Source organism: Pongo pygmaeus, chromosome 23 (genome assembly GCF_028885625.2).
Source record: "Pongo pygmaeus isolate AG05252 chromosome 23, NHGRI_mPonPyg2-v2.0_pri, whole genome shotgun sequence".
Lineage (NCBI taxonomy): Eukaryota > Metazoa > Chordata > Mammalia > Primates > Hominidae > Pongo > Pongo pygmaeus.
The window spans coordinates 35,655,322-35,680,391 of NC_085931.1; the positions used below are offsets into that span (position 1 = coordinate 35,655,322).

Here is a 25,070-nt window from a genome sequence, read left to right on the forward strand (position 1 = left end):
TATTTGCAAGCCTTATGGTAACTTCAAAAATATGCAATGGATACACAAAACAAACAAGTTATAGCATACTAGAGAAAATCACCTTCACTAAAAGGAAGGCAGGAAAGAAAGGAGGAAGAAGAGACTATAAAACCAGAAAACACATAACAAAATGGCGGGAGTAAATCCTTACTTCTCAATAATAACATCGAATGTAAATGGACTAAACTCTAATTGAAAGAGTGACCCAATGAATTAAAAAAAAAAAAATGATCTGCTGCCTGCAAAAAACACTTGACCTATGAAGACTCACATAGACTGAAAATAAAGGCATGAAAAAACACAAAAAAGGCCGGGTGCGGTGGCTCATGCCTGTAATCCCAGCACTTTGGGAGGCCGAGGCAGGCAAATCACGAGGTCAGGAGTTCCAGACCAGCCTGACCAACATGGTGAAACCTGTCTCTACTAAAAATACAAAAAAAATTAGCTGGACCTGGTGGCACGCACCTGTAATCCCAGCTACTCGGGAGGCTGAGGCAGGAGAATCGCTTGAGCCCGGGAAGTGGAGGTTGCAGTGAGCCGAGATCGTGCCACTGCACTCCAGCCTGGGCGACAGAGCAAGACTCTGTCTCAAACAAAAACAAAAACAAAAAAACAGGAATAACTATACCTAGACAAAATAGATTTCAAGACAAAAACTATGAGACAAAGAAGGTCACTATGCAACAATAAAGTGGTCAATTCAGCAAAAGGATATGACAATTGTAAATATATATACACTCAACACTGGAGTACCCAGATATATAAAACAAGTATTATTAGAGCTAAGGAGAGATAGTCCCCAATATGATAATAGCTGGAGACTTTAACATCCCACTTTCAGCACTGGACAGATCTTTCAGACAAAAAAAGGAAGCATTGGCCTTAACCTGCACTATACACCAGAGGGACATGATAGTTACAGAACATTTCAGCCAACAGCTGCACGATGAACATTCTTTTCCTCAGTACATGGATCATTCAAGGATAGACCATATATTAGGTTACAAAAGAAGTCTTAAAACATTCAAAAGACAAACATAAAGCATCTTCTCTGATCACAATGAAACAAAACTAGAAATCAAAAACAAGAGGAATTTTGGAAACTATACAAACACATGGAAACTAAACAATATGCTCCTGAATGACCACTGTTCATGGGTCAAATTAAGGAAATTGAGACTTTTCTTGAAACAAATGATAATGAAACCATGACATACCAAAATCTATGGGATACAGCAAAAGCAGTAATAAGAGGGAAGTTTATAGCTATAAGTGCCTACATCAAAAGAACAAAATTTCAAACCACCTAATGACGCATCTTAAAGAATTAGAAATACAAAGCCAGATGTGGTATCTCACACCTGTAATCCCAGCACTTTGGGAGGCCGAGATGGGCAGATCACTTGAGGTCAGGAGTTCAAGACCAACCTGCCCAAGATGGCAAAATCCCAGGTGCTGGGACTCGGGAGACTGAGGCACAAGAATTGCTTGAACCAGGGAGGTGGAGGTTGCAGTGAGCCAGAATCACCCCACTACACTCCAGCCTGGGCAACAGAGTGAGACTCCGTCTCTAAATAAACAAACAAAAGCAAGAGCAAACCAAGCCTAAAAGAATGAAGATCATAGAGCCAAGATAAATGAAATTAAAATGAAGAAAATATAAAAGATCAATGAAACAAAAGGTTTTTTGAAAAGATAAACAAAACGGATAAATCTTTAGTCAGACTAAGAGAAAAAAAAAAGAAGATCCAAATAAGTAAAACCAGAGATGAAAATGGAGAGGACAACCAATATTGCAGAAATGTAAAGGATCATTCCTGGCTACTACAAGCAACTATATGCCAGTAAATTGGAAAATCTAGAAGAAATGGAAGAATTACTAAACATATACAACCTACCAAGATCAAACCATGAAGAAATCCAAAACCTGAACCGACCAATAACAAGTAATAAGATCAGAGATGTAATAAAAAGTCTCCCAAAGAAAAGCCCAGGACCTGATCGCTTCGCTGCTGAATGCCAAGCATTTAAAGAAGAACGAATACCAATCCTACTCCTATTCCGAAAAATAGAGGAGGAGGCAATACTTCCAAGTCATTTCATGAAGTATTACTAAAACCAAAGACACATCAAGAAAACTACAGGCCAATATCTCCGATGAACACTGATATAAAAAATCCTCAACAAAATACTAGCAAACAATTTACTAACACACTAAAAAAGTTCATCACCAAGTGGGATTTATCCCAGGGATTCAAGGATGGTTCTATGTAGGCAAATCAACGTGATACATCCACAGAATGAAGGACAAACTCATATGATCATTTCAACTGATGCTGAGCAGCATTTATTAAAATTCAATATCCCTTGATTAAAAACCCTCAAAAACTGGGTATAGAATGAACATATTTCAACACAATAAAAGCCATATACATCAGACCCACAGCTAGTATCATACTGAATGTGAAAAAACTGAAAGCCTTTTCTCCAAGATCTAGAATACAACAAGGATGCTCCCTGTCACCATTGTTATTCAACATAGTACTAGAAGTCCTAGCTAGAGTCATCATACAAAAGATTAAGGTAATCCAAATTGCTAAGATATGATCTTATATTTGGAAAAATCTCCAAATATATAACGACTCCAAAAAAAAACATAGAACTGATAAATTTAGTAAAGTTGCAGGATACAAAAAAAACAAAAAATCAGTAGCATTTCTATATGCTAACAGTGAACAATCTGAAAAAGAATCCCATTTACAATAAAAATAAAATACCTAGGAATTAACCTAACCAAATTAGTGAAAGATCTCTACAATGAAAACTATAAAACACTGATGCAAGAAATTGAAGAGGCCACACACAAAAATGAAGATATTCCATGTTCATGAATTAGAAGAATCAATATCATTAAAATGTCCATACTATCCAAAGCAATCCCTATCAAAATACCAAGGGTATTCTTCATAGAAACAGAAAAAACTATCCTAAAACTTATTTTAAAACCAAAAGACCCAGAATTGCATAAGCTATCCTAAGCAAAAAGAACAAAACTGGAAGAATCATATTACCTGACTTCAAATTATACTACAGAGCTATAGTAACCAAAATGGCATGGTACTGGCATAAGAACAGACAGATAGACCAGTGGATCAGAAATAGAGAACCCAAAAATAAATCCATATCTACTGTGAACTCATTTTTGACAAAGGAGCCAAGAACATACATTGGAGAAAGGACAGTCTCTTCTGTACATCCATATGCGGAAGAATGAAACTAGATCCCTATCTCTCACCATATATTAAAAAAAATTAAGATGGCTTGAAGACATAAATCCAAGACCTCTAACTATGAAACCACTACAAGAAAACATTGGGGAAACTCCCCAGGACATTAGAGTGAGCAAAGATTTCTTGAGCAATACCCCACAAGCACAGGCAACTAAAGCAAAAATGGATATGTGGGATCACATCAAGTTAAAAAGCTTCTATGCAGCAAAGGAAACAAAGCAGAGCGACAACTCACAGAATGGGAGAAAATATTTGCAAACTACCTGTCTGACAAGGGATTAGTAACCAAAATCTAAGGAAAGCAAACAACTTTATAGGGGAAAAACAATCCAATTAAGAATGGACAAAAGATTTGAACAGACATTTCTGAAGACATACAAATAGCAAACAGGCATATGAAAAAGTGCTGATATCAATGATCAGAGAAATGCAAATCAAAACTAAAATGAGATGTCATCTCACCCCAGTTAAAATGGCTTTTATCCAAGACAGGCAATAACAAATGTTGGTAAGGATGTGGAGAAAAGGGAGCCCTCGTACACAGTTGGTGGGAATGTCAATTACCATAACCACTATGGAGAACAGTTTGGAGGTTCCTCAAAACACTAACAATAGAGCTAACATATGTTCCAGCAATCCCACTCCTAGGCATATGGCCAAAATAAAGGAAATTAGGATATTGAAGAGATATCTGTACTTCCATGTTTATTGCAGCACTGTTCACAATAACCCAGATTTGGAAGCAACGTAAATGTCCAACAGATAAATGGATAAAGAAAATGTGATACATATACACAATGGAGTGCTATTCAGCCATAAAAAACAATGAGACCCTGTCATTTGCAACAAGGCTGGAACTGAAGGCCATTGTGTTAAATGAAATTAGCCAGGCACAGAAAAATGAGCTTTACATGTTCTCACTTATTTGTGGGATCTAAAAGATGAAAACAATTGAACTCATGGAGATAGAGTAGGATGGTTACAGAGTCTGGGAAGGGTAGTGGGAGGTTGGAAGGGAATGTGGGGATGGTTAATGGGTACAAAAAATACAAGAAATGAGTAAGACCTAGTATCTGCTAGTACAAAAGGGTTACTAAAGTCAAAAATAATTTGTGTATTTTAAAATAACTAAAAGAATATAATTGGTTTGTAACATAAGGACAAATGCTTGAGGGGATAGATACCCCACTTAACCTGATGTGATTATGCACTGCATGCCTGTATCAAAATACCACATGAAACCCATAAATATACATATCTACTATGTACCCACAAAAACTAAAGATAACAAAATTTAAATAAAGTTTTTTTTTTTGACATAGGTTAGTGAATTACTTTGATTCTAGGTACTTGACTCTTAAGGATGTATTTGAAAAAATGGATCTTCCAAATGCCATGAACAAATGTCCAGAATATTAATTAGATAGACATAATACAGAGCTTACTATGTGCCAAGCACCTTACATGCATTCTTAGTGTTTATTGTCTCAATATAGAAAGAATGAGCAGTCTGAAAAGAGAACAGCAGTCGTAGTCATTACTGAGACTCAGTTAGTTCCTTTTTGCTTTACTCTTCATTTGACCCAACCATGACATGATGATTTTGAAACTGTCTTACCATTCTTCTGCCTTGCACGATGTTTGCGTTTTTCAAAACTCTTCCCGGGACGGACAAAAAATTGGTATCAAATTTCAAATCCCAGAGTTGAAGTAACTCTCGTACTTTTTTATTACTGAAAATTAAAATATTGCCAACATGATCAAACCAAATAAGTAAAAGCAGTTAGCCATTTGTGCAAGGCAATTCCCTTCTATTCCAAGGTTCACGATCACTTGTCCACAGCATTGAGATGCGGCAGTACCCTTCCCTGAAACTCTGAAATCTTGTTTTTGCTTTCATGTTCATATAGGTACTTAGAGCCTTTTGATTTCATTCTTCCCCCCTGGCCTCCTAATCTTGCAATGACAGAAAAACCAGAGTTGTCCCCCAACATCAAAATTCTTCCCATTGTCACTTGCTTGTAGAAGAATCTGACATGCCAGGGCTGAGATGCCATCGGCTTCACTGGGACACCATGCACATGTACACACAAACACTCAGCCAGAAAAGCGGCACTTACTCTTGTATAGTATTGATGAATTCTTTTAATGTATGATGCCTTCTTCTTGGACTCAATCTTGTATGTTTAGCCAATTCTTTCATAATGCTATAATCTTTACGTATTTCATCTGTTAGACCTTTAAAAAAATCCAAAAGATACAGCTGAACAAGCATGAATTTGAGTGAGGACTGAATTATAACAGCTGGAGGAACCTACTACCAAGGAGACATACTTCGAATTCCCTGAAAAGCCTGCGCTAAGTCGTAATTATATCTGACTTTAAAGAGGGGCTGTAATCCATCAGTACCTGTCATGTGGCACAGCTGAGGAATCAGCAGGATAGGTTCACGTTGTGTACCCATTAGGCCCTTTTTCCATCTGCCCTGGCTGACCAAAAGTGGCTGTTTCTTCACCGTGACAATTTCTTTATGTTGCTGCTCAACAAACAAGAGACCAGCATGACCATCAGTGAAACCTTAGAAACATCACACACAGAGGTTCCAAAGTGCATATGTGGGACTACAAATGAAGGGCCACAGGCGTGCTGGTGATATAGTTTCCCCAAGTTTAATAGTGTACTATGAATACTCTCAAAAATTCTCTTACCTTTGATATGCCAGGGATCTTTTCTTGTGAGCATACTTGGCCAAAGATAGGACTCCCACGAAACATGACGCTGGAGTCGTCAAGCTACTCTAACATTGTATATGAGAATGGGTGAGACAGTATCTGTAGTTCTCACCACAGTCTTGCCTTTAAAACTCCCAAAGCATACTGAAAACCGTCAAGAAGACAGTTTAAAGAGGGGCTGCAAGCCATCAGTACCTGTCATGTAGCACAACTGAGGAATCAGCAGGATAGGTTCACGTTCAGGATAGGTTCACCCGTTAGGCCCTTTTTCCATCTGCCCTGGCTGGCCAAAAGTGGCTGCTTCTTCACAGTGAACACTCAGATTGAGGAATCCATGTCTTACCAGATTAGCACATAACTGACATCATTTTACATGTTTATCATTTTTATTCTTTTTGGACTGAGTTTTACAGGGCTGAGATTTCTAGATAAGTAACATTTTCTTATCTGAAGTCTTACCATATTTGATTTTTTTTTTTTTTTTTTTTTTGAGATGGAGTTTCACTCCTGTTGCCCAGGCTGGAGTGTAATGGCACGATCTTGGCTCACTGCACCACCTGGGTCCAAGCGATTCTCCTGCTTCAGCCCCCCGAGTAGCTGGGATTACAGGCACATACTACCACGTCCAGCTAATTTTGTATTTTTAGTAGAGACGGGGTTTCTCAGTTTTGGTCAGGCTGGTCTCAAACTCCCGACCTCAGGTGATCCCCCTGCCTTGGCCTCCCAAAGTGCTGGGATTACAGGTGTGAGCCACTGCGCCCGGCCCATATTTGATTATCTACCAAACAATCCAACCAATTTAAAAAACTATGGTAGTAGGCTGGACACAGTGGCTCATGCCTGTAATCCCAGCACTTTGGGAGGCTGAGGCAGATGGATCACCTGAGGTCAGGAGTTCGAGGCCAGCCTGACCAATATGGTGAAACCCCGTCTCTACTAAAAATACAAAAATTAGCCAGGCGTGGTGGCAGGTGCCTGTAGTCCCAGCTACTTGGGAGGCTGAGGCAGGAAAATTTCTTGAACCTGAGAGGTAGAGGTTGCAGTGAGTAGAGATCATGCCACTGCATTCCAGCCTGGGAGATGGAATGAGACTCCAACTCAAAAAAAAAAAAAAAAAGTATGATAGTAGCCACTTTTAAGACTGAAAGAAGGGAAAGAAGGGGTCACACTGGTGCCATTCTAGTTATGTGACATTACCCTATATACAAGGCACTTGGATGCATGGTAATAGATAAGTCAAGCTATAAATCCCCTAAAAGGAAAATACGTATGTTTATATGACAAATATGTTCAAGTAGCTAAATAAGACAAACTAAAATATGTGAAGGTTTACAATTTAAATATATTTAAAGAAATACAGTTTCATACCTGCCTGTAGTAGTCTATATAGCTGATTTTGCTGCCATCTGATTTGTTAAATGTGTCTTCAGGATTCTGCTTCCAATCAATATCATCTACTCTGTAGGTTTTGTTGTTGTATCTGTGGAATAATCACAATATGGTATTATTTGACTTATTCATTGCATGGAACCATCCACACAGAAAATAAAGACATTTTTAATCCTGCAAGGAATTGCAGAATATTATTAGATTTACTAAGATGTAATTCACATACTGTACAACTCACCCATCTGAGCATACGATCACCTGGTTTTTACTATAGCCAGAGTTGTGCAATCATCATGTCAAAGAAGCAGCATAACCATAGGCAGTCATTTCCCATTTTAGCCTAATCCACCAGCCTTCAGGCAACCACTAGTCTACTTCCTGTCTCAACAAATTTGCTCATTCATTTCACGTAAACTGAGTCATGCAACGTGTGTTCTTTCCCGACTGGCTTCTTTCATGTAGCATCATGTTTAAGGTTCATCCATGCTGTAGTAAGTCTTGGCACTTAATTCTTTTCATTTCCAAATAATATTCTATTGTATGATATCCCACCTTTTGTTTATCCATTCACCAGCAGGACATTATGGTTGTATATACTTTTGGTTACCATGAATAAGGTTATGAACATTTATGTGACGATTTTAATAAATATGTTCTCATTTCTCTTGTGTATTTAAGTAGGAGTAAAATTTCTGGTTCATATGGTGATGATATAGGAGTTGAAAAGGAATTTAGGTGGTTAGTAAGGGTAAAAGTTCTCAGTGGAATTTTCTCTTAATAAAAAAGCAGCCCCCAAATCATTTTTCTAACAAAAAGCAGCCTGAAAAATCAAGCTGCAAACATAGATAAGCAAGCTGGAAGCTTGCATAGTTGGATTCTGGCAGTTATGCCAGAAGCCAGTATATCCAACATGGAGGTTCTCTTCCCTTCTCCTTGTCCCTGCCATGTGTGCAGGTGTTATGGTGCCCGCCCATCAGATGGAGACCACATCTGCATAATGAAAGATTAGGGTGGGATGGCCAGCCTCTTCACAGGCTATGTAAATGGCACACCTAGTCCAACCAATCCTCTGGGCCCTACGTAAATCAGACACCACCTCCTCAAGCCCCTCTATGAAACCAACTCCATCCCTCTGCAAAGGGGGAGATCCATTCGGAATGCCCCTCCCCCTGCAAGGGGGCGCTTTTCTCTTCTTTCACCTATTCAGCTTTCCGCTCCTAAACCCACACCTTGTGGGTCTACGTCTTTGTTTTCCTTAGTGTGAGACAACAAACCTCGTGTATTTCCTCAAACGAGGCCACTTCAGTAATGCATATCGTTAGCATTTTAAGAAAGTGCCAGACTGTTTTCCAAAGAAGCCATACCATTTAATGTTCCTACAAGCAGCATAAGAGGGTTGCTTCTGATCTTTCCACATCCTTGCCAACACTTGTCGATATCTAATTTTAACCATCCTAGTGGGTGTGAAATGATATCTCATTGTGGTTTTCACCTGCATTTCCATGATGGCTACTGATGTTAAACGTTTTCATGCATCTATTAGTCATTTGTACATTTTAAGAAATATATCTGGAGAAGTATCTAATCAGATCTTTTGTCCATTTTAAAAATTATGTTGTCTCTCAATTAAGTATTGTTTGTATATTCTAGATACAGGTTACTTATGTGATTTGCAAACATTTTCCCCAATTTTTCCAGTTGTGTTTTCACCATTTTGATAGTATAGTTTGAATAAGTTTTTAATTTGGTGAAGCCCAATGTATCTATGTTTCTTTTGTTATAACTTCTGCTTTGAGTGGCTTATCTAAGGTTTCCCTAGCTCAAAGTCAAAAAGATTCAGTCCTATATTTTCTAAGAATGTTATGCTTTTAGTTCTTACATCTAGGTCTATTGAGTTGGTTTTTTGAGTTAAACTGGAATTGTGTGAATTGCATGAGGAAGAAGCAGGTGGATATTCAGTTGTCCCAGCAACCTTATAGAAAAGACTATTCTTTCCCCTATTGAATTGCCTTGACACACTTGTCAGAAGTCAACTAAGTGGAGGGTTAACCTTCTGGACTCTTTATTTCACTGGTCTCTGTCTATCTTTAGACCAACATCACACTGTCTTGATTACTACAGCTTTCTGGTAAGTTTTAAAATTGAGAAGTGTGAGTCCTCAAATTGTGTCCATGTAAGGTTGTGTTGGCTAAGTAACTGGTTCTTTAAATCCATTCTCTTACCAATTTAAGATTTCTGCTGTAGAAAGATTTTAAAACTTCCTTCAAATGGGAAATTGCTGATGGATTATAACTAAGCACTGATTTTTAAACTAGCTAAATGCCTACAAAAGAGGAAAAGGAAAGAAATTCAGAAACAGCTTAGTGTTATGTGCAAGGTAGGGTTCAGAATAAATGGACTAGCATTAGGGATTTCAAGAAGAGTGAAGTCTACAATTGACACATTCTTCTCCCAAGTTGTATAACCAGAGAGACGTGTTCAGTTGTTCTTGCAATTTCTACTCCTCAACTTCAACATTTAGTGATTAGAAAACTATAGGACCATCTCTTGGGGTGGGGGAAGGGGGAGTTAAAGTGATTGGATAGGTTTTTAAAAGACAGACTTACTTTGTCAGAACAATTGATCCAATTAATTTATTAGTTACTTCCTCTCGGATGTTTCCTGTCTGGGCCTGGGCAGATGTTCTCTTTATGAAATCATAAGCAGTTTCTATTCGGAGCAGTTTGTGGCTCACATCGGCACAGAGGGTAATGCTGTTTTCGTATTGAAGAATAGAAGTAACATAACCAAGCCAGATTTCCAGACTGGTACTAGAATAAAGTACAGAAGAGTATTAAGTCCGATCTCTTCACATAAAGCCAAGGGTTTCCAAGCCTAAGCTCTGGGTCTAAAAATTGGTACTTAGCAGTCAGTTTTAAGTATTTGTTCTTAGTCTTTTGAAGGACCTTCAGATAAACATTTATCAGATGTGCTATTTATACCATTATTGTTCAACTATGTTTTGTCACCCACAGGCTTAAAGTATCATATCCATATTTATCTGTAACATAACTTATGTTTAATATATACATATACCAGTGAGTAATATATAGAGATATAATTGCTATGATTGAAGATATTTTCAAAGACAAATTACACATTTTGGATGATTGTTTAGGCTTCTTAATGTGTATGCAACAACTGAATATCTCAAAGGTTTATATTTGTCATGCTAAGATTTTTAAAGTGACTCTTCTTACTGAGTTGACATTACACTAAATTGTTCATGGTCAGTGGACACCATTTAAAAGGCCATCACTTTTAAGGCATACCACTTCAAATATGAAATGAATAACTTTCTCAAAAAATCCTACGTTTAAGTCTGCAGAGTGTGAAATTTTCTACTTTATACAAACCCATGACGGTATAACTGAATGGCTCTCTTTTTGGTATAATAGTTGCGACCAACTTGTTCAAAATCCAGCAGCTTGAAAGTTCTGGAAATGGAAAGAATAGATTTTGTTGAAAGTACAGGGTACATTATTAAGCATTTGGTAAGACACACAACGGAAAAAAAAATCTGTCAATGACTGTTTGTATTATCAATGAACACAAAGTACTTGTTAACTAAGTTACATTATGAGGTGGATATTAAGGTTCATTTAACCTCATTTGTTCCATCTCCTTATAAACATAATATTGTAGAAAGGTTACCAAAATGTTCTTCATTCTCAAAACTGAACTAAGGTGTCTTTTTCAAACTGTGCCTTTTTTTTGAGACAGAGTCTTGCTCTGTCGCCCAGGCTGGAGTGCAGTGGCACAATCTCTGCTCACTGAAACCTCCACCTCCTGGGACCAAGTGATTCTCCTGCCTCAGCCTTTCAAGTAGCTGAAACCACAGGCACCTGCCTCCATGCCTGGCTAATTGTTGTATTTTTAGTAGAGGAGGGGTTTCACCATGTTGCCCAGGCTGGTCTGGAACTCCTGACCTCAAATGATCCACCCTCCTCAGCCTCCCAAAGTGCTGGGATTACAGGCGTGAGCCACCACTCCCGGCCTCAAACTCTGCCTTTCAAATTTTAACTTTCAATATTTTGTCATTGTAGTGACCACAGAATAAAAAATGCCTTTGCTACACAGACATACACAGATATGCATAGCTGATGTCTATTACTCTTTCTAGACAGGTATGAGACAAAGAGTGGGGATAGGCCAGGAGAAGAACATTGAGGATCAGCCACTGAACTTGCATATTCTAGTTGAGCCTCAAGTATCATTTCGTCTCCAAGACCCTCCACTCTCTTAATACATGAGGACTATAGAGATCACAAAGTTCTAGAAGCAAATCGCTGTGTTCCACACCACTACACAGTAAAACAACCGAATCAATATCAAAGAAACTTAACCCTGGTAACATACCTTCTAAAGAGAATGTTGTAATAGCGCAGGCAATCTGGCGACGTGGGCGTGAGTTCTTTGGAAAACTCAACTGTAATCTTCACAAATTTTTTGTCTTTGGTTGTGCTCAACCATTCCACACTCTGAGATTAAAAAAACAAAAAAATGTCCAGATATTCTTCCAAAAAACTAAGCTTCATTGCACAGCAAATCACCATGTCACCTGGCTATCCAACACACCATCGTGATGGAGCAGGCTTTCCCACAAAAGTACGTGCATGTGGAAAACATGATTCACAAGAGTGAAGAGTTGGAATTAAATATTTAAGTCGAAATATTTTACTTAAGCTCCTGAAAGCAATTTAATTGTTCAGTTCATATAAAAATTTAAAGAAGAAAATAAGTTCTCTAATTTTTTTTCTGCTAGGAGTCGGGGGCTGAAGTTTCAAAGCAAACAAATAGGATAAAAAAATAAAGTATCCAAACTTTGTCAGCATTTTTGAGCCATGTTGTGCTATTTCATTTAAGCATTAAAATCAGAGGCATTATTGAATATCAGTGATAACCAAACATGGCACGTAGGCTTCGGAACGAGTCATATGGGCAAGAGAGCCTTGGGATATCTCAACAAACCACTGCACAAAAACAATAGGTGTTTTATTATAATAAAGTGAAAACAAGAGAAAGAACACAGGAAAATGTGAAATAACATTACTTAACCCGCTCTTTTAGTGGCCGAGATAATAATAAAGAGTTTCCATCAAATATATGGCGCTCTCCAAATTTCCTTCTATGTTGATCAAGTAAAATTGTACGGAGATTTCCATCTTCTATGTCTGGTTTGTAGTCAACGTTGTATTTATATGCAACCCACTGAGGACGAGATATCACTCGGAAGTGGTTGGCAAGTAGCTGTACCACTGTACCCTCTGAACCTGAAAAATTGAGCCACATGACAATAAAGAAACACTGATTGGGCCCAAAACAAACAGTTTGGACACTACAATATTAAAAGCCAAAGTTAGGGCTGGGCACGGTGGCTCAAGCCTCTAATCCCAGCACTCTGGGAGGCCAAGGTGGGTGGATTACCTGAGATCAGGAGTTCCAGACCTGCCTGGCCAACATGGTAACCCCATATCTACTAAAAACACAAAAAGTTAGCTGGGCACAGTGGCAGGTGCCTATGATCCCAGCTACTCGGGAGGCTGAGACAGGAGAATCACTTGAACCCAGGAGGCAGAGGTTGCAGTGAGCTAAGATCATACCATTGCCCTCCAGCCTGGGCAACAAGAGCTAAACTCTGTCTCAAAAGAAAAAAAAAAAAAAGAAAGAAAGGAAAAGCCAAAGTTAGGTCAGACAAGGAGATAAATGACATTTGTAATGCACCTGATGTCCAGAATGCCTATCAATTCAATGAGCCCTTATGCAAGCATACGTTTAGGAAGTTTAAGATATTGAATAGATTGAAAATTAGAACCTTTGTGGTTTCCAAAAGGAGAGAAAGCCCCACCCTATGTAATATTTAATTAAAAAAAAAGTCTCAGTGCAGGCCAGGGCACGGTGGCTCACAGCAATAATCCCAGCCCTTTGGGAGGCCCAGGTGGGAGGATGGCTTCGTTGGGCCAGTTCTAGACCAGCAAGACCGTGTCTCTCTACAAAATTTACATATATATATATATATAATATGTATATATTATACACACACACACACACACACACACACATTCAGGCATGGTGGTGCCCACCTGTAGTCCCAGCTACTCGAGCTGGGATCAGCTCAGGATCAGCTGAGCCCAGGAGTTCGAGGCTAAAGTGAGCATCACTGTACTCCATCCTGGGCGACAGAGTAGGACCTTGTCTCTCAATGAAAAAAAAAAAAAAAGTTAAAAACGAACAGCTCCATAAACATTGAGTTCTAGACCAACATACCTGTTTTTGAGTCTTTAACATGCTTCATATCTCGCCTGGTGTTCACCACCAGGTCCTGAAAAACTCCACCAATCCTCCTCTCCTGCAAGGGCGCTGTAGGCAACACAGCCTCAGGTCCAGGTTCCTTCACCCCTGCGTAAATGTAAACGCCAGAAGTTTAAACAATAAAAAGGGAAGAATAGAAAAGACAGTATTAACACCCAGCATAAGTTTGTTGGAGGTAGAAAAGATGCCACCCAAGGTTCCAAAACACATTTCAGTGATATGTTGCCATAAAAGCGTAACCTTACCGAGAAACCTTTCCCAAGGAGTCCCCAGTTCATATCCGTGGTTGCCTTGGCACTTTATTCATTCATGCTACATATTTGCCCCATTTCTTTGGGTATTTGTTCATGGTACAAGAATCTAGAAACCTTGGTTCTGTCTTTAAGCCTATCTCCTGGCGCTACACTGCCCCCTAGTGGGCACCATAAAATGCCAAATAAGCCAATCATTTAAAAAAATCTATAAAACTGGCTTTTAATACAAAACTGATCTATCCTTTCTATTAAGAGCAACTAGGAAAGGATCACACTATTTTAACTTACATTCTAAGGTTCATATCGATGTAGCTATTCTACAAAGTTAAAACATTTAAATGACAGCACAATGCGGTCTTTCAGTGACGAGAGGCATCCTGAAGGAATACGCACACATTACGGTGAATCCTGTACCCCTAAATGGCCAAGACGTCTGTGCCTTGGGTTACAACAATGGTTTTCCTCAAAATTTTACTTCTGTAGTCTAGTTTTCAGTTTATGATGATCTTACAAAGTAAGTGTCTCCATTTCTGTGACAGACTAACTACATTTTACACATAAAATTTGAAACAATTTTATCAAACTCCCAACTAGTTCCTGACACATCCAGCAATCAAATTCATCATTATATTAAAATGTCAACAAAAGAAAACAGGTATCCTAGCTTGGCACCTTGGCACTCGCTACAAACCACGTACTTTTATTTTTTGAGACGGAGTCTAACTCTGTCACCCAGGCTGCAGTGCAGTGGCACTGTCTCAGCTCACTGGAACCTCTGCCTCCCGGGTTCAAGTGATTCTCCTGCCTCAGCCTCCCTAGTAGCTGGGACTACAGGCACATACCACCATGCCCGGCTAATTTGTATATTTTTGGTAAAGATGGGATTTTGCCATGTTGGCCAGTCTGGTCTTAAACTTCTGGCCTCAAGTGATCCACCCAGCTGGGCCTCCCAAAGTGCTGATGTGAGCCACTGCGCCCAGTCCATGTAATTTACACATACTATTTAATAACAACCCTTCAGATAGGATCTGATTATTAAAAATGTGTTTTAATTTATTCAAATGTATAAGCTCATTTTATAGGTTCTGGATTTTGTATCCATTTGTTAATATTTATCTGTAATACAATTCTTTTTTAGTGTTTCAAGTTTTGACTCATCACAAGCTATTTTGCTATAGAAAGCAAAGAGGAGAATCCAGACTGAAGTTGGATCACATTAGCCAAAACCTTAGCAAATGACAATATCTGAGACTGTGTGCATGAGTGCTTGTATAAATGAGGATAACCTGTCAGCCTGCAATGTAGGTAACAGGTTCAACCTGTTAATGCCACAATTTAAAGAGGCAAGAAAATGGTGTTCTTAGGATTCCATTAAGTTAACTTAGAGTTATCATCTGCAAATGTGTCATCTAAATTTGAAAAGCAATTATGTTGAACTGGCCAATAAACAGTGACCTCCATCTCTCTTCCACAAGTTAAGACATAAGGTGAAGAAAACACCATCAGATAATTCACTGCACAAAGAGAGACAGTTGCAAGCTGCACACACTTCCCATCCCACCAAACCTCACGGGAGTCCTGAGGCTATCTAGAACCTTCTACCGCTGTGGTAGCCCTTCACACATGAAGCATCCCCTGCCCCTCATGTCCTTCTTGCTTCCTTTCACCTTGAGACTGTGCTCCTCCTCTTGCTCCTCTTGGCTGCAGAGGTCTAACCACTGGGACTTCCTCCCACAGCGGCCAGGGTGTCGACTGCAACTGAGCAGGCTCCTGGGTCTGCATGTTTTTGGAAATAGAAATAATGAGCAGTGCCCCACTGTGTTCATTCTCCCTCCAAATGGCACTCTCAGGGCACAAGGCAAAGGAACTTCCTCTGCAAAGCTCACATTCCAGTGACATAAACTAAGTTGTAATAAGCAACATACATAGCACCTTGTGTGGTAATTGCTAAGGAAAAAAACAAAAAAAGAACAAAACAAACCGAGGAGAATCAGGAATTATTGGGAAGGTGGGGTGTGAAGGGGCAGGTTTCACTAGCTGATGGGGACAAAGGAGGGCCTCAGTGAGAAAGTGACACTGAACCCAAGACTTGGAAGTACTGAGTGAATTAGCAAAGTTACCCAAGCCAGCAGTGGAAGAAAAAGAGCAGAGTTCTGCAGTTAGGAATGTTCAAGGAAGAATGAGGCAGCCAGTGTGCCTGGAAGAAAAGGGTGAGACATGTCAGTGAGATGAAGGGAAGGAGGTCATTTTAAGGAAATTGCTTCTGACTGATAAAATGAGAGCTGTGACAGAGGCCAGGTGCAGTGGCTCACTCCTGTAATCCCAGCACTTTGGAAGACCGAGGCAGGCAGATCACCTGAGGTCGGGAGTTCAAGACCAACATGGAGAAACCCCCCCGTCTCTACTAAAAATACAAAACTTAGCTGGGCATGGTGGCCCATGCCCGTAATCCCAGCTACTCGGGAGGCTGAGGCAGGAGAATTGCTTGAACTCAGGAGGCAGAGGTTGCAGTGAGCCGAGATCACGCCATTGCACTCCAGCCTGGGCAACAAGAGCGAAACTCTGTCTCAAAAAAAAAAAAAAAAAAAAGCTGTGACAGGATACCAGGCAGAGGAACAACATGAACTAATTTGTCAGGTTCCGTGTTGGGAACAGGCTGAGAGACAAGGAAATAGCAAGCGATGCAAGCTGTTTGGGCCAGAAGGCAGGGATAGGGATGGTGAGAAATTGTCTGATACTGGATAGTTTTTGAGAAAACAATCCTGTGGTTGTTTTTGAGAAGGGGTTCAGGTCATGAAAATAGGATGAAACCACAGACTTTTGGCCTGAGCAAACGGAAGAATGGAAGTCCTTCTGATGAGGTGGGTATGGCATGTTGGGAGGGCGGGTTGGGAGTGTGAGGTGTCTGTGGACACCCGTGGGGGTGTTAGGTGGTGCAGGAGGGGTTCTGGCCAAGGAGATAAATATGGGGACCTGTCCACACACCAGAAAGCATTTTGACACTGGATAACTTCACCAAGGGAGTGAGAATATGGAGAAAAAAGATGAGGCTCAAGGGCTGGGTCTTGGCAATATCAAGAGCCCATAGAGCAGAACTCCACAAAGGAGAGCAAGTAGGGGTGGTCAGTGATGAAGGAGGTAACCTAAACGCCAAGTGGAGGGAGTTGATCAGGAGAAAAGAGGTCTCAACTGTGCCAACTAAACGTGAAGGGGCAAGTCTGAGGAGAGCTGCCCTGCGAATCTGGCAGAGTGGAAGGGCTCAGGGAAGGTTTCTTGATGAATGGGGGTGAACTCAGTGAGTCTGTAGACAGATGGGAATGATTTAGGAGAACACACACCTGCTGACTTGGGCGACAGAAAGGAAAAGCTACAGGAGACGTGCCCTAGACAGAGGACTGGCTAAGAGGCTAAATAGAGATATTTGCTTTAGGTAGGAACAAAGATGGTGCCCTAGATCTCTGGTGAGGGGCTGGACTATGGGTTCAGATGCTCATGAGTGAGGAGACAAGAGGGGAGCCACTGACACTCTCATTGGATGCTTTGTCTGTCTCAGTGGCACAGAAGTCGATGTTGAAAACTGAGAATTAGGACCACGAGGAGGAATTGAGGTTGGAGGGCTTAGGAGAAGGAGAGGAGCAACAATCACACAGCAGAGTAAGCGGACCTGGAGGGTGTCATGCTACTTCCATGCATATAGGGTCCCCCTGGAGGTTGTCAGGTGGGGCCCCTCAGCGCCACTATGGATCCTGCTGTGTGAATGTAAAGTGGATATGCAGTAAGAAAAGACAAAACAGAGCAGGCATAACAAGTTTTCAACAAGACTGGAAACTCTAACTCAGGCTATGCCAGTACCTTCAGGAAGTTGCTCATTTTGCGTCACTTCCAAATAGAAGTCATTGGCTGAAGCCAAGAAATCTAGAAACCTTTGCATCCACTTTGGGCTGAAAGTCAGTCTGCTTGCACATGTGAAAATGTGAGAAGGAAGCAGTAGAGAGTACATCCGAGCAGATAAAGCCTCCCCATGCTGCCATCTATAACAGCCTGACTTTTCTTATGAACTTTTATTAGTCCTCACTTAGCACTATGCCTGAACTAGCTTCGCTCAACAACCAACTTTATGTTCTTTTCAGTACAGGCACATATCTCTTGCAGAAAGGAAACAATGAACGTTACAGGGCTCACTGTAGCTGATCCAGGTGCTCTGGGTCCCCCAGGTGCCTCTTGTTGGTAGCTCTCCCTGCGGCGGGCTCTGCCTCGGGCGCGAGTCCTGGCCCTACCAGGCATTGTGGTCCTGAAGGTGATGACCCTGAAGAACACAGTTATATTAGACATCTCTGTGGAGCTGTCTGGTGTCTTACTCTCTGTAGTGTTGCTACAACAGAATATCTGAGGCTGGGTAATTTATAAAGGAAGAGGTGTGTTTGGCTCATCATTCTGGTGGCTGAAAAGTCCAAGACTGGGCAGCCCATCTGGTGAGGGTCTCATACTGCTTCAACTCATGGTAGAAAAAGCAAAAGTGGGGGAGAGGTGTGGACAAAGACCACATGGCAAGAAGGGAAACGAGAAACTGAGGAAGCTGGACTCTAACAACTAGCTCAAGCAGGCACTAATCCAACTCACCTCCAAGGCAGGGAATTAACCTATTCATAAGGATTCCACCCTCAGGACCCAAACACCTCCCAGTAAGCCCCACTTCCCAATGCTGCCACCACATTGGGGATCAAATTTCAGCCTGAGTTTTGGTGGGGACAAGCCATATCCAAACCATAGCACCTGGTGATGTTTTTCTTCCTGTTACTATTACTTCCAATAAAGCATCTGGTTACTAACGACACACATTCTCCTATCACATCAAAAAGACTGACTGCCCCCTGAGTCAGAAGATAAGCATCCTGTAATAAAAGACAGGAGACCTGGTAAAACTTTTTTTTTTTTTTTTTTTTTTTTTTTTGAGAGGGAGTCTTGCTCTGTCGCCCAGGCTGGAGTGCAGTGGTGCAATCTCAGCTCACTGCAACCTCTGCCTCCCGGGCTCAAGCAATTCTCCTGCCTCAGCCTCCTGAGGCACACACCACCGCACCCAGCTAGTTTTGTTTTTTATTTTGAGACAGAGTCTCACTCTGTTGCCCAGGCTGGAGTGCAGCAGGGAAATCTCGGCTCACTTCAACCTCTGCCTCCCGGGCTCCAGCGATTCTCCTGCCTGAGCCTCCCAAGTAGCTGGGATTACAGGCTCGAGCCACCACGCCTGGCTAATTTTTGTATTTTTAGTAGAGACGGGGTTTCACCATGTTGGCCAGGCTGGTCGCGAACTCCTGACCTCAGGTGATCCACCCGCCTCAGCCTCCCAAAGTGCTGAGATTACCGGCGTGAACCACCGTGCTCGGCCAAACTTCTCTAGAAATTTAAAGAAACTATGGTTATCTTCCACACAGAGACTCATAAGACACTAGGGGTTACTACGCTTGTCTGTATGACTCAGTTGAGTACTGGGTTCTTCTCACCTCCCAGGCATCCCCGACAAGCACAGCAAGGAGCCCAGGTGCCCCCAGACCCTCCCACCCCACACTTAAACCTCAGTTCCCGCATCCTGAGTGGGACCTCCGCCCACCATCTCCTGCCTCGGCCCTTTGGACTCTGCTCCCACAGCTCACCTACCCTCCTTCCACAAGAATTAGGCTGATCTGTGCGCCATGCACTGGCGCTCTGTGGCCTCCTGTTCCTGGTGCCAACCCCGCAGCGTCCCGACGCTGATTGCCGCGGGGTCAGAGGCGCAAAGCCCCTTTTCCAAGAGAGAGATCCTCTTGCCTTTCTGGGCACACAGCCCGGTGCCCCGCACCGGTCACCAAAATGGCCCCGGGAAATACACGGACCAGCCCAGCCTCCCGCAAGACGTGCCGCACCCTCAGGAAAGCAGGCGTCGCCCCGCCCCAATTCAATCTCAACCCTGGGGTCCTGGCCTCTTCTGGCGCCGCCTCCGTCCGGCTGAAAGAGGCCACGATGAGCTGCACGTGGCGGACTCGAGAGATGCCGCGAAGTCTCCCAGGGATGGGAGTGGGGCTGGCTCGCCCTGCCTTCTTGCCTCACCATGTCTCACCCATTAACCATTCCCGGATTTACCTGCCAGGTGCCCTTACAAAACGGTGTGCACTTGGAGCCCCAGGATGCAGCCATTACCACTTAGTAGCTTTAACCAACTCCCTGCTGGGGCCGGTGTAACTAAATGCAGCTGCTATGACCGTCCTTGGATTCAAACCTACACGCACCCTTACTCATCTCGTAAGCACTGATCTCTAGAAGTGGATCCGCTGCCATGGGTAAGCTTTCCAGTATTTCTTAAATAAAAATAAAATTAAAAACCTTATCTCTTGTATCTGCTTTTTCATCTATTTATTCCAGGTTTCTGTCATTCTTTTTGGCCTTGCCGTGTGTGTGTGTGTTTTGAGACAGGATCTCTCTCTTTTGCCCAGGCCATCTCCACTCACTGCAACCTCAACCTCCCGGGCTCAAGAAATCCTCCCACTTCCGGGCGTCCCAATTGAGAAGATTTACAACAAAACCCAGCGGGAAAAGTTTGCCTGCCATTGGCATGGCTGATGAAGACTACGAGTTTTAGCCAGTCTCAAGGGGCAGGGTTCTGTGAAAAGGAACAGTGTGGTTTGGGAAAAATGGATAAACTGAGCCTCGCTTGCCCTCGTGCCTGGGGGAGAGAGGCAACAAGTCTTAACAAACCAACATCTTTGAGAAAAGATAAACCTGGAGATAATAACATAAGGGAGAGCTGAGCCAGTTGTCCTACGGACAACTTATTTAAAAATATTTCAGATATCAAAATTCTAGCTGTATGATTTGTTTTGAATTTTGTTTTTATTTTCAAGAGGGCAAGTGGATGGGAATTTGTCAGCGTTCTACCAGACAAATTCACTGTTTCACTGAAATGTTTGGATTCTCTTAGCTACTGTATGCAAAGTCTGATTATACTGGTGTGTTTTTACCGTTGGGGTTTTGCAATAACTTCTGTATTTTAATATAAATAAATTCCTAAACTCCCTCCCCTCTCCCCCATTTCAGCAATTTAAAATTAAGTAGAACAAAAAAAAAACATCGCATCTGTTAGAGTCATCACTCTATTGTCATGGGAATCAATTTTCATTAAACTTGAAGCAGTCGTGGCTTTGGCAGTGTGTTGGTTCAGACACCTGTTCACAGAAAAGCATGATGGGAAAATATTTCCTGACTTGAGTCTTCCTTTTTAAATGTGAATTTGTATTTCTTTTTAATTATTTTAAAATATTTAAACCTTTTTCTTGATCTTAAAGATCGTGTAGATTGGGGTTGGGGAGGGATGAAGGGCGAGTGAGTCTAAGAATAATGAAATAATCAGTGACTGAAACCATTTTCCCATCATCCTTTGTTCTGAGCATTCGCTTACTTCAAGATATCCATCTTTTTCTTTTGAACCCTAATCTTTCACTTGAAATATTTTATTGTATAAAAAGTTCCACAGGTCAATAAATTTAGAGGAAAATGAGTATTTGGTCCAAAAAAAAAAAAAGGAAAAATAATCAAGATTTTAGGACTTTTATTTTTTCTTTTGTAATTGTGTAAAAAATGGGAAAAAAACATAAGCAGAATTTTAATGTGAAGACATTTTTTGCTATAATCATTAGTTTTAGAGGCATTGTTAGTTTAGTGTGTGTGCAGAGTCCATTTCCCACATCTTTCCTCAAGTATCCTCTATTTTTATCGTGAATTCCCTTTTAGTCAACTGTAGGTTATTTAAAATAAATTCCTACAACTTAATGGGAAAAAAAAAGAAACCCTCCCACTTCAACCTCCTGGGTTCAAGAAATCCTCCCACTTCGGCCTCCAGAGTAGCTGGAACTGCAGGTGCTGCCACTACCCCTGGCTAATTTTTTAGTATTTTTTGTGGAGATGGGGTTTCACCATGTTGCCTGGGCTGGTCTTGAGCTCCTGAGCTCAAGCGATCATCCCACCTCAGCCTCCCGAATTTCTGGGATTGCAGGTGTGAGCCACCATGCCTAGCCTAGATTTTTTTTTTTTTTTTTTTTTTTTGAGACGGAGTCTGGCTCTGTTGCCCAGGCTGGAGTGCAGTGGCGTGATCTCAGCTCACTGCAAGCTCTGCCTGCTGGGTTCACGCCATTCTCCTGCCTCAGCCTCCCAAGTAGCTGGAAGTACAGGCGCCCGCCACCAGGCCTGGCTAATTTCTTTGTATTTTTTTAGTAGAGACGGGGTTTCGCCATGTTAGCCAGAATGGTCTTGATCTCCTGACCTTGTGATCTGCCTGCCTCAGCCTTCCAAAGTGCTGGTATTACAGGCATGAGCCACCTCTCCCGGCCTAGCCTAGATATTTTTTAAAAATCACCAATTCTTTAATATTTTATCACAGTTACATCCAGATCCTTGATGTACACATTGAATACCTGTCAATTATGAGAGAAATAGTTATCTGGCACCATTTCTTAACTAATCTTTGTCTTACTGCTTTGAAATTGCACCATTATCCTATAGAAATCTGTATGCGTTCTCAGCTTGAATTCCAGACTCAGTTGTGCACTGTTGGCCAGGCACAGTTTCATGCCTGTAATCCCAGCACTTTGGGAGGCTGAGGCAGGAGGATTGTTTGAGCCTAGTAGTTCAAGACTAGCCGAGGCAACATCAAGACACCGTCTCTAAAAAAAAAAAAATTAAAAAATTAACTAGGATGATGGTGCACACCTGTAGTCCCAGGTGCTTAGGAGGTTGAGGCAGGAGGACAGGAGGATCGCTTGAGCCTGGGAGTTCAAGGCTGCAGTGGACTATGATCATACCACTGCACTCCAGCCTGGGTGACAGAGTGAGACTCTGTCTCAAAAAATTCTGCACTGTCTATGATGTAGCAGTAACATATTTGTCTACTGTATCTTGAAAATATTCTAAGGATTTGAAAAGCCTGAACCTGCTAAGCACTTGAAAATTCCTGGCCAGCTGGGCGGGGTGGCTCAGGCCTGCAATCCCAGCACTTTGGGAGGCTGAGGTGGGCGGATAACCTGAGGAGACCAGCCTGGCCAACATGGTGAAATCCCATCTCTACTAAAAACAAAACAAAACAAAACAACAAAACAAAAACAATTAGCCAGGTGTGGTGATGTGTGCCTGTAATCCCAGCTACTTGGGAGACTGAGGCAGGAGAATTGCTTGAACCTGGCAGGCAGAGGTTGCAGTGAGCTGAGATCGAGCCATTGCACTCCAGCCTGGGCAACAAAGGCGAAACTCTGTCTCAAAAAAAAAAAAAAAAAAAAAAGTGCAAAGAGAAAAAGGAATAAAAAGACAGCAGAATATGTCCCAAGAACTGGGATAACTATAAAAGGTGTAACATGCATAATGGGAATATCATAAGGAAAGAAAGAAAGAAAGGAACAGGAGAAGTATTTGAAATAATAATGACCGAAAATTTTCCAAAATTAAAAACAGAAATTAAATCACAGATCCAGGAAGTTCATAGAACACTAAGCAAGATAAATACCAAAAATTATACTCTAGGCATAATATTCAAACTGAAAGGACAGTGACTTGCCCAAGGTCACAGAGTCAGCAAGTGACAGAAGTGAGATTAGAAGGCAAGCCTACCTGTCCCCAGAACCAACCTCCTTTGCCCCTCACCTGGGTTCCTTCCCAAGCTCACAGGCCAAAAGCCTGCAAACTGAGTCAGGAAAGAAAAATCCCTGTCCATCATTTCTCACTCTGGGGAAGGAAGGTAAAAAGAGTGCTCACATTCACTTTCAGGTCTGATAGACTCTCCTGCAACTACTTTTCTGTGGACAAATTGCTGTTTCCAATGGCTGATGGCTTCATCAGTGCAAAACTCTTATTGGGGACTGCACAGAGCTGACATTTGCCACTGTTTTGTGACTATCACAAAAAGAGTCCTATATTTTGTTTTCCCTTTCTCTTTTTTCTTTTTTTTTTTTTGTTGTTGTTGTTTGTTTTTTGTGTTTTTTTTTTTTTTTTTGAGATGGAGTCTTGCTCTGTTGCCCAGGCTGGAGTGAGTACAGTGGCACAATCTTGGCTCACTGCAACCTCCACCTCCCAGGTTCAAGTGATTCTCCTGCCTCAGCCTCCCAAGTAGCTGGTATTACAGAGGCACACCACCATGCCTGGCTAATTTTTGTATTTTTAGTAGGGACAGGGTTTCACCATCTTGGCCAGGATGGTCTTGAACTCCTGACCTCGTGATCCACCCGCCTCAGCATCCCAGAATGCTGGGATTACAGGCATGAGCCCCCATGCCTGGCCTGTTTTCCCTTTTTCATTCTGCAGACATCAAAGGAAAACAAGAGGCAGGAAGGGCTGTGGCTGACAGCAGTGTCTCCCTCAGCCCTTACCTCTATGGGTGACAGGGCCAAAGCCTCACTGTCCTGCCAGCCACTGTGAACAGACAGCATTCCCTGCCCCAAGAACACAGCTCTGCAGGTGGAGGAGGCCCAAGGAGAGAGATTTCATTTTCTGTCCCTCTTCTAGGGGCTGACAGCTTGGACAGTAGTTTCTCAGAAACAAACTTTATTCTCAAGGAGATGAGCATGTCTGAGCCTGGAATGTTTACGTGAACAAATATGGTTTTTCTCCCTGCTCCAGCCTCAGCCTTGGCCACGAGACAAGGTTTCCCCTTCGCCATCTGTGGAAGGCTCATTTTTGTTCCATGGGCTCAGCTTGTCTGTGCCTGGGACAAAAAGCCACGAGGTGGTGCTATTGTCTTAGGTTAATAAAAATGAGGCCAACTATACAGTCCTCCTTGGGTATCCACAGGGATTGGTTCCACAGTCTCCCGCTGATACCAAAATCTGTGGATGCTCCAGTCCCTGATACAAAATGGTGTTGTATTTGTATACATCCTATGCACATCCTCCTGTATACCTTTAAATCATCACTAGATTATTTATGATACCTAATACCATGTAAATACTTTGTAAGTAGTTGTTATGTTGTGTGGTTTAAAGCAGGAATGTCCAATCTTTTGACTTCCCCGGGCCACATTGGGA

The 25,070-nt window shown here is 41.7% G+C and overlaps 1 protein-coding gene across 1 annotated transcript in view; it reads right to left on the reverse strand.

Annotated features, from left to right (window-relative positions):
• The window catches only part of PIWIL3 (piwi like RNA-mediated gene silencing 3), a 44,716-nt gene extending 24,838 nt beyond the window's left edge, over positions 1–19,878 (reverse strand). Inside the window, exons 1-12 of the mRNA XM_054469391.2 lie at positions 19,690–19,878; positions 18,220–18,343; positions 15,705–15,813; positions 13,739–13,870; positions 12,530–12,744; positions 11,831–11,952; positions 10,828–10,908; positions 10,039–10,242; positions 7,412–7,523; positions 5,721–5,847; positions 5,432–5,549; positions 4,930–5,044 (exon numbers count right to left, since the gene is read on the reverse strand). Of these exons, the coding sequence (XP_054325366.1) occupies positions 4,930–5,044; positions 5,432–5,549; positions 5,721–5,847; positions 7,412–7,523; positions 10,039–10,242; positions 10,828–10,908; positions 11,831–11,952; positions 12,530–12,744; positions 13,739–13,870; positions 15,705–15,813; positions 18,220–18,321 (1,437 nt within the window). The 5' untranslated portion in view covers positions 18,322–18,343; positions 19,690–19,878. The remainder of the gene's footprint in view (positions 1–4,929; positions 5,045–5,431; positions 5,550–5,720; positions 5,848–7,411; positions 7,524–10,038; positions 10,243–10,827; positions 10,909–11,830; positions 11,953–12,529; positions 12,745–13,738; positions 13,871–15,704; positions 15,814–18,219; positions 18,344–19,689) is intronic.
• Between the last annotated feature and the right edge of the window lie 5,192 nt (positions 19,879–25,070).